The sequence below is a fragment of the Bacillus rossius genome, chromosome 7 (assembly GCF_032445375.1).
Source record: "Bacillus rossius redtenbacheri isolate Brsri chromosome 7, Brsri_v3, whole genome shotgun sequence".
Taxonomy (NCBI): domain Eukaryota; kingdom Metazoa; phylum Arthropoda; class Insecta; order Phasmatodea; family Bacillidae; genus Bacillus; species Bacillus rossius.
In genome coordinates, this window is record NC_086335.1 from 71,673,544 (window position 1) to 71,685,830 (window position 12,287).

At 44.4% G+C, this 12,287-nt stretch overlaps 1 protein-coding gene across 4 annotated transcripts in view; it reads right to left on the reverse strand.

Moving 5' to 3' along the window:
• LOC134534370 (protein spire) overlaps positions 1–12,287 on the reverse strand; it is a 105,810-nt gene that overhangs the window by 82,025 nt on the left and 11,498 nt on the right. For all 4 annotated transcript variants that reach the window (XM_063372824.1, XM_063372825.1, XM_063372823.1 and 1 more), the window contains exon 2: positions 9,212–9,243. In XM_063372824.1, the coding sequence (XP_063228894.1) occupies positions 9,212–9,243 (32 nt within the window). The remainder of the gene's footprint in view (positions 1–9,211; positions 9,244–12,287) is intronic.

Consider the following 12,287-nt stretch of genomic DNA (forward strand, 5'->3'; position numbering starts at 1 on the left):
GGACTAACTGCTCGACCAGCACTCTGCTGTCTGGGTGGCCACTGGGGACTAACTGCTCGACCAGCACTCAGCTGTCTGGGTGGCCACTGGGGACTAACTGCTCGACCAGCACTCAGCTGTCTGGGTGGCCACTGGGGACTAACTGCTCGACCAGCACTCTGCTATCTGGGTGGCCACTGGGGACTAACTGCTCGACCAGCACTCTGCTGTCTGGGTGGCCACTGGGGACTAACTGCTCGACCAGCACTCTGCTGTCTGGGTGGCCACTGGGGACTAACTGCTCGACCAGCACTCTGCTGTCTGGGTGGCCACTGGGGACTAACTGCTCGACCAGCACTCTGCTGTCTGGTGGCCACTGGGGACTAACTGCTCGACCAGAACTCTGCTGTCTGGGTGGCCACTGGGGACTAACTGCTCTGCCAGCACTCTGCTGTCTGGGTGGCCACTGGGGACTAACTGCTCGACCAGCACTCTGCTGTCTGGGTGGCCACTGGGGACTAACTGCTCGACCAGCACTCTGCTGTCTGGGTGGCCACTGGGGACTAACTGCTCGACCAGCACTCTGCTGTCTGGGTGGCCACTGGGGACTAACTGCTCGACCAGCACTCTGCTGTCTGGTGGCCACTGGGGACTAACTGCTCGACCAGAACTCTGCTGTCTGGGTGGCCACTGGGGACTAACTGCTCTGCCAGCACTCTGCTGTCTGGGTGGCCACTGGGGACTAACTGCTCGACCAGCACTCTGCTGTCTGGGTGGCCACTGGGGACTAACTGCTCGACCAGCACTCTGCTGTCTGGGTGGCCACTGGGGACTAACTGCTCGACCAGCACTCAGCTGTCTGGGTGGCCTCTGTGTATTAACTTCTGGATCAGCACTCTGCTGAATATTTTATAACGATAACCGTGTGAAGGGAAATGACGGCATGGATAGTTTCATTCAGAAATTATTTGTTGCTGTTTGTGAATGGATACGATTGAGAAGAACTGTTCTTCGCTAATGAAATGCACATATCGTGATACCTAGTGGCAGCTAGTATTTTATTTTCTCAGTGTATCGGGGAGGTGTGCTACCGCACATTTGAGAATTAGATCTCTTTCTTCGATAGATGGATACAATAGACCGAGAACCTAACGAAACGGTTATTGTTTCATGACCGTAGTATATGCCGGTTAGCGTAAATACTGATCATCTCTAATAGCAGCACAAAACAACTGGAAATATGAAAATATTAGAAACTTTTCCGATAAAACCCAGGCTCTCTACCTGATTTTCGACGAGGTGTTTTAAATACTACCCACCTTAATAAACTCACTAATAAGTAAATACAATAAAGTTTTCGCAAACGTTAGAAGTAAAACAAAAACACCTGCAATTTTTAAATATTTATTATAACACTAAGTATATGTTTGCAACTTTGTTTTTGCTTAAACGACTAAAATCAGCCTGTAAATACTTCATACAAAAAACCTTGATATTATTGAGCTTATTCAACGTTATAATATAATATTATAAGGTTATTAAAAATAAAATAAAAAAATTCTTCAGTGATGGGATTAGAATCACGTCTCTTAAGTCAGGCGCGCACTCTTCCATTATGCTACTAAGCCAATTAGGACTTTAGAAAGAAAATATGTATTAAAATCATTGTAATGCCAGTTTTCTTAGGTATTTTAAAACTACAGATTACTTTTTATTATGATTATTTTATTTTATCACATATATTCAAAGTTATTTTCTCTATCATAATGTTTTATTTGGCGTTTTAATATAGTTGGTATGTTTTCTAATGTTTACGAAAGTGCTACAAGTGGGTCCGTCATCTTTGTGTCACATTTCCGTTCTTCGACTTCCGTTTCATTGTCACAAAATGACTCTTGCGTAATGCCGCATACCGACAGCTAAGATATTCCCACGTTAAATGGAGGTGAGATTCCATCACGGTAAAGTATGTATCCAAACATACTAAAGCGGGAGTTATAAAATTAGCATATTTAATTCGTAGCAAAACTTAAAAAGCAACATTAATTAACTTCAAAATTGTTTACCTTATATGGTTATGCTATGAATGAAATTTTACATACACGTGATTTTTTTATTGTATTTTTTCTTGAGCTAAATGTTTGGGTTTATTAACAAACGTTTTTTTAAAATAGTGCACTACCCGCACATGGCTGAGGAGTCCAGCAGCCAGTACATGCGTGAGTGTGACTGCCTGAGCGGCGAGGCCAGGCGAGGCGAGGACTAGCCTGGGCGACACGCACTGCCGCGATCAATAGCCGCCGTGCGCTCAGGCCTAGCTGGCACGGTCCACAGCCTGCAGGGACAACTGCCACTGTCACTGCCCCTAGTCCTAGTCCTCGCCCGGGCACTCTCCCTACAATCGCCCTTGCGCATTGCGAGCAAGTGAACAAGGCGGTTCCAGTTTATTGTAATCGCAGTTCCAGTGACACGAGTTATGATGCACACGAACACAGCCCTTAATTACTGCTGCACTTGCACCAATCACACCAGAGAGCCTGTGCATCACTATAGCGCTAATGAGATCAACACACATTCATAGGCAGTATCTTCACATGAATACTGACCTAAGGTTCGAAGTATAGCCTAATTGTTTAATCTACGTTTTATCCCCTAATACTTACACAAGTGTTCAGAGTCTACAGTCTTAGTGTCGAATGAAGGAACTCAGTACTCCATTGTTGACACATGTCACTGGAGTGCGACCGGACAGTAGCTCACTCTCTAGTTTGTCCTTGTCCGCACCACTGTTCCCGGACTCTCTCCCCCCCTTGCGCCTGTGTTGGGCTCGTTCCAGAGGAACAGGCTCTGGAGGACTGACTCATCCAGAGGCCGTGCGCTTATATGGCCTGCCCGAGTGGCCCGAGCAACATCCCTCATCAAGCCAGATGTCTGGACCGTGACACCACTCGGCATCTGCTATCTGCCTCTCTGCTGGTGGCACTGGCATCTCTGCTCCAACCTTCACTGCCGCGGTGTCGTGTTTCTTCAAACCCTGTGCTCTGTTTCTGACTCTAGAGTGTGACAATTTGTAACGTGTGTACCTGCGTACTCTTGCAAAGTATTGTACCCCTGACATTTCACGGCATACCACCTGCAACACAGTGAGCTGGGCAGGCTTCCCCCGAATAGACGAGACTATTCTTCTTCCAGCTCGTCTGGGAAGCTTGCGAGTATATAAGGACATGCGCCCACAAACGTCCCTTTTCTTCCTTGTTAGGGTTTTCCCATGTCCTTAGTAAAACCCGCGACACACTATTGTGGGCAAGGTTTAACTTCGAACACTCATTCGTACAGCAGCTGACAGGCACGAAACCAATGTACACATCGCTGTATTTTATATATTTGGGTTTTAAGTCAACCAGTGAGTCAGAGACAACACAGAACACAGATATTTGGGAGCTATCACCGTGGCTTGTGTTATGGAACCATTCCAATTCTACCTCGAGCGATTACAGGAAGCCACGGAACGCCGATTAGGTACACAAATAAAATTTATTAGTACATAATTGCTTAAAGCCACAATTTTTATAATGCAGTAATCTGTTACTAATTTAAAAAAAGTAGAAAGTTTTTCCATGCGACGAGGTTCGGAAATTGAACCTCGAATCCGCGCGCTGTGTTGCAGCGCTACGGAGACAATTGTACTAACAACACTGCGATGCCAGTTTTCTCACGTGTTTTGAAACTCGAGATCACTTCTTTCTATGACTAATTTAGTTAACCAATTATTCCAGGGTAGTTTCACTATCGTAAAGTTTCATTTGGCATAATATGTTTGGTATGTCCCCTAATATTTAGGAAAGTGACTATACACGTGGGTCCCCCATTTTGACGACTTCGGTTCGTGGGTATTGCAGAGAAAAAAAGAAGGTTTAATACGGTTTCGGCTAAGACTACGAGTATGTAAACTCCTATACCCAGAGTCAGGCCCCTTGGAAGGGTTACCTGCACAAGAGCGCAGGCGCGCTAACAGGAAATTGGCGTGGAAACTGTTACGTAAATGGGTATCGCATGAGGCTGTAGTACCGCCTCCAAATCGCGATGAAATGGCATAGCCACTTCCCCGTGGCTTATCGGGAGTTGATGTCGCTGCGAGAGCGCGTACAAGCGTGCATGCACACAGACACGTAAAAGAAATCTGTACTGAAATGACGTCAGCTGGTCTGTTTACGCGGCAGCTGTGTCCATATGAAGCACTGCTAAATATAACTTTTATCTCAGACGGATCAAGGTCATTACAGCTGCGTTATCCAGCACAAACAAATTGGACCTTCTTTTTCTAGGACGTGAATTACATTAGCATAATTTCCTCTCAACTGCTTTGATTCACACGTGATTCTTGATTGTATGCTGTTGAAGGACTTGACACATTGTACATCCCGCCTAGCCACGAGTGAGAGAAGTGATGATAACCTTCCTTCGCTGGCACATACACTCCGAATAACGATTCTAAAACACACTCTAACGGAGAATATGATTATTCAATATATTTACACTTAAAATTACATGACGAGATTTATAAACAAATAACACACATTCTCTTGCAATTGTACGGAAGTTAGACCGGTAATAAAACCGACACTACGATGACAGCGTGTCGCGGCGGGGGCACGCGGTTAGTTCCGGGCGCCGCCGCCTGCAGCGCTGCTGTTCCGGCAGAGCGGTGGCGCGCGGCGGAACTGGCTCAGCCCTTCCTGTCGCCGCCTCCCCCCGCTTGAAGCCAGTTGTCAACGCTCCAGTCCACGACTGTGCAGTCGGTGGCAGGACTGCAGAGCGACCCTCCCTCCCTTCTACCCGTGCGCGCAGAGACCCCATGCGGAGAGTCGGGGGCCTAAGATGGCCGCCACCCAAGTGCAGGGTTCATTCACAAGGCAAGGAAGATGAAGAGCCGCAACACAACGCCTTAAATACCGATCTTATTTCCTTTAGAAATCAGCGAACTGCGCGGTATCATTCGGCAAACTAACAACTATTTTGACATGAACAGTTATAGCTATAACTTCAACAATGACTCGCAGGGGAAAAAAAAAACTTTGTAGAATGTTCGCCATGACTGGTCTCAAGAGAAGCGGCCACTACCATCCCAGGGCGGCAGTCACAAAGGCGAAGGTCCCTCGAATTTGCGCCTCGAGGTCGCCCTAAGGCCCGTTATACAACGGCGCGGAGACGGATCTCCCGGAACATTTCACTGTCGCTTCTGTTGCTTCCGCAGTGCACGGAAACACAACTAATGGCAACCAATCATACTGAATTTCAAGGTTACGAAATATTAATTTAATTAAAAAAACAACACTAGATATCCATGCTCTTGAAAAAAAAATAATGGTTGTCTGTAAAGTCGGTTTACGGACGATAGTTTAACGTGACGTCATAACAAAACATTGATGAAATGATTGCATAGTTTTATGAATTAAATTGAATCATTTTTATTGAATTATCACTATTTTGTATGGATACAATGAAGGAGTGAAATGAAATCTACAATTTAATTGATAATTTTACTTTTATTTGCACTCATTAATTCAAATATGTTTATTACTTTAACGAAGAGATTTTTTTAAACTATAACTTATACATGTTTGCTATTTAACTTCTTCCAATCTGTGTTATTCTGTTAAGGCTAGGACGATGATAGGAAAAGTAGGAAACGAATGGGAGTGTTTCAAGTTTAATGTGCCTCGAAAAAGTCAAATCGATGGTTGTTCCAATCGAGTGGAAGAGAGATAGATGCGGCGCAACCGTACAATGAGCGTAACGGGACAATGTGCGTAACGGGACAATGAGTCGTCCTTTTTCGTGCGTGCAGCCGGCGTTCATCGATTTATTAGACGTCACGTCAAAACACATTTCCAAGATATTTATATGATAAGACGAACGCCGCGGTGAAGTACTGTGCTTGTGTTGGTCGCAGAGCCGTGCCGCTCGGGGACCTGTCCTGGAGTGACGGCCCAGACGCCTCAAGGCCTGGCGACACCGCGCCTCCTGGCGGCGCACTCGGGCCCAGAGAGGCTGTCGCCGACCCTGAGGTCGCATCACTGCCCCTCGCTCCCCCCCTGACCCCGGGGCTGGCTCGCAGAGTATCCGAGTCTAGCGGATTATGACCACAGTTTCTATGAGCAAACACGCTACACGGCGCTTGGCAGGAGTAGCGTCGTGAATGAAACGGAAGTCGAATGGCCGGAAATGTGTTACATCGGCGCCCGAAGTAGTCAAGCTGGCGGACTCGCGTGAAGCGACATAAACCCGGTCGAAGTCACTTTCGTTAACATCAGGGGACCTACCAAACGTGTGGGTGTGCCAAATGAAACTTTATGACAGTGAAACTACCCTGCAATGTATTTGGTAAAGTAAAATTGTCATAGTGAAAATTAATTACAATACGTAAGAAAAATGGCTTCACAATAACTGTAATTCATGTTCTCCTTGCTAAGTCCAACAGCGCGCTTGTACAGCTCAAGGGCGAATTTTGGACAGGGTTCAAACCTCGTCAATGTAAAATAAAATATTTAATATTTTAATATCTAATAATATAATATTATGAAATAATAATGTTGAATAGTAGTATATAATGGCCGGTCCAAACCCAGAGTTCAATGCCTGAAGCCGGGAGCCGGGAGCCGGGAGCCGATTCCTGCCATCTTGGATTGTGACGTCACTGCGGCCATCTTGAATGACCTCGACCTCAACCTAGACCATCAAAATTTGCCAAAAACGACTCAAAATTACTCAAAATTTGCCAAAAATTCACCAAAATCCGCCAAGATTTCCAGGTTTTTTAAAAACACCTACGATAAAAACAACAGAAAATTAAAAACAAAATTTTCCCTATTTCGAAGGAAAAAATTCCCGTTTTGAGGGAAAACTTCCCGTTTTAGTACTCAAAATTGTCAACGGCTTGAAAATCCCCCAAAGTGGCTTTAATTTTCCAAGAGCAAGCCGCCATAAGCCGTCGAGGTCATGACCTTGGCAATTAGGTTATCATGGCCGCCATTTTTAATTAAGACATCACCGTTGCACTTTTTATTATTGACACCATCTTCAAAATCCCTATTTTTATGCTAGAAAAAAACAGGAAATAATTTAAAATAATTAAAATAAAATTAAAATTTAAAATTAAAGTTTCGCCATTTTGAAATTATGGCGTCTTTTCCACTATCTTTAAACACCGAAATTATCTAGCAAATAAATTAAAAAATAAATAATTTAGATAAAAAAATAATTTAAATAAAATTACAACCAAATTTTTATTAAAAAAAAAACTTTTGGACAAATTTTGAGGAATTTTGAGTCGTTTTTGGTAAATTTCGTAGGTAAATGTCTCCAAGATGGCCGCCGTGACGTCACAATCCAAGATGGCGGACATCGTCTCCCGGATCCACATCCTGAACACTGGGCTCGGGAAAAGATTCGAGTTACACTGCAGTGATCAGAAGGGAAATGTTTCATTCTTGTTTGAGCGAGGAGCGGTGTGTTCCACGCCGGGCCGGTCATCACGCGGTCCCTCTGGCCGCGACTGCCCGGACTGTGCGTGGCACGTGCTTCCTCTCGTGGTCTAGAGCTGGCGGGCAGCTCTGCGCGGGGCGCAATGGTGGAGGCGCCGGGTAACTGCGCGGCCTGTCGCGCACTGGCGACCGTGCCCCCCCCCCCTCCCCCCTCCTTGGGGGCTGTGTCTCCCAGCAGCCTGTCAGCCCCCCCCCCCCCCCGGGCGAGCTCTGCCTTGCCTGCGACTAGCATTCATCCTCCTCGACATTCCCAATCAGATGCACTCCAGAAGAAACACGGATCCTGCTGGCCACTGCGCCGTGGTCCCAACAAGCCTTTAAACCACGAGCATCATTCAACTCATTCTGGCAGATATGCTGTCTAAAAGTAGCTTCCTTTTTTTTTTTTTTTTTTTTTCCCCCAGCAGAAAATATTCGCTAAGAATAAGAATGTACCTGAGTAAGTAATCATGATCCACTTCCGAACCACAAATTCGCAGTCATATCCAGTACAAACCAGGGGCGCAACAACTAAATATCCAAAGGGGGGGAAAAATACACATTTATAAAGAATCATCGATTCCCCCCCCTATTGAAGCGGGGGGTCCGGGGGTCCTCACCCGGGAAAATTTGTATTTCAAGGTGGAAAATTGTGCTATTTAAGCAGTTTTATTATCTAAAACTTGATTACACAGCACTTTCTTTGTCCCCGTTTGCCCCCACTTCAAGGTTTCAGAAGGGGGGGGGAAATACCGATTGCCCCCCCCCCCCCCTGTTGTTACGCCCCTGGTACAAACAATACCTTAACTGGCTCAAATACATACATATTTCAGTAGAAATACACCATGCATGAGAAATTAAATAAATTTTTTGGTATGTTACTCAAACATTTAAAAAATGAAAAAATGCATAGTTTTTCTGATTATAAAAAAGGCCACGTGTTTGTACTTTGACTAAGGCTTCAAGATAAATTATAATTATATGAACGCCTGTCGACACATGTTCACAGAGCTCGAGTCATACTCTCCCATGTAGCTACTCCCCATAAACAGGTTTTCGAAAATTATCGTCAAACTGTCGTCTGGGCTAATTAAATACTACTGTGCAGAAATATATTGTATTTTTTTAATAGATGCATTTATATAGTCTTTTGTAAACTCTTTAAATGCCAATCAACATCTTTTTTTTTGCAGTGTCACGCCGTAACACCTCGCTGATACTCCTCGGGAGGTTGTTTGCTCGAACACAGAGCTTGGAGGCGGCGAGTGGCCCAGGCAACATGAGCGCGTGTTCTCGTGCGTATCAGAGATAGAGAGAGAGAGAGAGAGAGAGAGAGAGAGAGAGAGAGAGAGAGAGAGAAAGAGGGAGAAAGAGAGGGAGAAAGAGAAAGAGAGAGCTCAGAGAGAGCGTTCAACTTTAGTTTCTTCTGTTTACAAGTAAAAGTGGATGGTAACAAGATAAGCCAGATGCGTAAGAAAACTTTTAACCATATTATGACGCGGGCCCATTCTGCACTGCTTCGTGCTGGGCTGCGCGAGGCAAAACGTAAAGAAGTTAGCCTAAGTGCTCGTTTGCCTGGGACTGAACTGCGGCACGGGAGTCGGGGCCAGAGACGGCCGGCGCTGATTGGCCGGCGAGGACGGGCCTCAGGCAGTGGGTTCATGCACGAGGCGCCAGGCTGGAGGCTGGGGTATCGATCCAGAACTCACCTCCTTCTCCGAGGTCATGGGCGATCTGGACCCTGCAACAACCACAGCAGCTGTCAGCACATCACCACCCTGGCCCCGCACTTCACAAACCTCACATAGCCACGTGCACTACAGCACCACAAGCATGCACTCATGTCACCATGTTCTCCTCACGTCACACTTCCCTGTAGGTTCCCGGCGGTCAAACAGTGCAGACAGTTGAAGGCTACAGATAAGATCAACTAAAAGAAAACAGATGTTCGCCTTGGGTGACGTCACAGCCTAACAGCCCACAGCATTTTTTTCCCCCTAACCTAACTTAAACCAAGTGTATTTGGGAGGGACCTAGGTGCGCCTAAGGCCGAAGACTAAACGCTCTACGCGTGCAGGGTTTATAAGCCGTGCACCATGTGCTAGGAGGGGATTGGCCAGCCATGACTTCCCTCGCTTCTCAACTCTAGACTAAAACTAGATAAGTTGGGCCCGGGTAAAACCTGCAGAGACTCAGGGGAAAACCCTGGGCTCTCCCATGCTGGTGCAGGCAGGTTGGTCACGGGAAACAGAGGGGTGGTTCAGGAAGAAGAGTTGGACAGAGTGGTAGGAACTGCCAGGCAAGTTCGGGAACTCGGACACGTGGGGACTGTGTGGCAGCGTGTCACTGTCATAAGGTCAGCAGGGACACAGCCGCACTGCAGGCGGGCCCGCTCCGAGCTGTCCCCCAGTTGTACAGCGGCGCTGGCTCTGGGGTCGTGCCCCAGGGCCACACGGCCGACCCTGTCATCGCTATTCCCGGCGGCAGGCGCCGATACGCTATCAGGAGACCGCCCTGTGCGCCACTGCCCTGGATGCTCCACCAAACAAGCCAGTTGCCACGGGTGTTTTCTGTGAAGGACCTTTCCTAAGAAGCTACACGCGGGAAGACTTCTTTTCACAGACGAGAGAGCCAAACTCCCGATAGTGCATCTTCGGTTTTTTTTTTCATTGTAAATAAACATGGCGGTGTTGATAAAATAATACTCATGGTCAATTAGGTTAGGTTAGCTACATTATAAATACTTTAAAACATTGTGGACGGTTGATTTGGTTAGGATAGCTACTTAAAAAATACGGGGAAAAAGCATGAACTTCGGATTTTGGCTCTCTCGTCTGTGAAAAGAAGGCTTCCCGTTAGACGCACGCTATGTTGTAGGTCAGCCAGATTGGTAACAACTGAATGTATGAAGAGAAAAAAAGACCCTATCAAAAACAATAGCTACACGTAATGAGGAGTATTCACTCGGAAAACAAGAGTGTCACACCATCCATCCTGAGGCTCGAACAGTTCCGAAGATCGCCGAAGATCGCCGCTCAATTGTGCAAGTCGGCCGCACATAATATAGCCCTTTTTTTTTCATACACTTTAGTAACGAAGAAATTAGGGAAGTGTCGACGGTTGATTAGGTAAGGTTAGCTACAATAAAAAAAAATACTGTGAAATCGTGTGGACGGTTGGTTAGGTTAGGGTAAGGGTAGCAACATTACAAACACTACGAAATTATAAGGGCAATTGGTTATGTTACGTCAGCTACATCTTAAATTGTTAATTCCCAACAAACCATTAAACGTATTTTAAAGTATTTTTAATGTAGCTAACCCAACCCACGGTCATATAGACAGTCTGGCCACTCCCTGTCGTGTGCCTCAGTGAAGCTGGCGGGAGGCCCGCGAACTAACGGCGCTAGTAGTAGTTTCCCCTTCATTTACACCGTGTTACATGAGAGCTTCGCATCAAATATGATATTAGTTCTACATCTGGCTAAACTTTTGAATTTTTTTTCCAGGATAACCTTTTCTTCATTCGTTTGTTTGCTTGGTAAATGCCAAATCTATACCAATTGCTTAATTTTTTTGCCAAATTTGTTAGTTAAGTTGAAATGATGTTTGAGAAATATGTTTGAGATGACTGGCAAATCAGTGGCGTGACGCGGCGGTCAGGCGGACTGGCGGCTCGGGTTCGATACCCGCTGCGCGCTCTTATTTTTTACATGTTCATTTTGTATTGCTCACAACATTAAACTATTCATTACACAATTTAAATATATTTCATATATATATATAAAGTTACATATTCAAAATAAATATGCAATATAGTAAAGTTTACTGTAAATTAGTTAATTAATATATTTAAACAGGAATTGTTTTAAATGATACAGTTTTGAATTTTATTTATGGCAGAGAATAGTTTTTGTTTTTATTCAAAACCTCACACAATGATGTAAACGTTTTGAATCATCAAATAGAAGTTTAATATAAATTCACTTAAATCTTGAACAGAATTTTAGTATTAAAACGTGGCGCCTATACGGATTAACCAACCACAATATGCGAGAGATTTATACGCGATCTTGTGGCATAAATAATTATTGAAACTTGTGATTGATAAACGCAATTATCCACGAATGATTTGACTTACAAATAATGGACAACCATTAACATCCGGACAACACGTCACAAATAGCAAAAACGTCTTCATTCGATTTTCTTTCCCTCCAACATTTCACTGGGTTAGTATGAGAAGACATTTTACTGAAGTTAAAATCGTATTTCTAAAGAAAATAATTCAAATATAACTTTATTTATAGTATAATTGTTGTTCATATGTTACCTAAATATGAGTATGTAAATTAACGAGATGAAAAAACAACCGAAGACGCCATGTTTGTTTCAACTGTTTTTATGCTGTAAAAAAATCTGTAACGCTTTTGTAGTGAAAATTGGTTTTCGTTAAGTCAGGGGTCACATTTCAAGAGATTTTCAAAAACTAGTACAGTGTGTCTTTTGAAAAAGCCAGCCTATCACTTGACTTCAAGCATTCCACTAAATTATAAACTATGCTTTAACGAAGCCAATTTGTCAAACTTCACAAAAGAAAATATTTAAAGCTTAAAAACGGTTGAACTAAGATGGCGTCTATCAGATTCTATAAGCCATCAATTTAGCCTTGTCCTCACACAACTGCTTCATCAAGTGATGAAATTCTCCAAATTATTTTTTTTAAATTAACTTCATGAACCCATTTATTTTTACATTTACATACTGTGAGAGCCAGCAGAATATT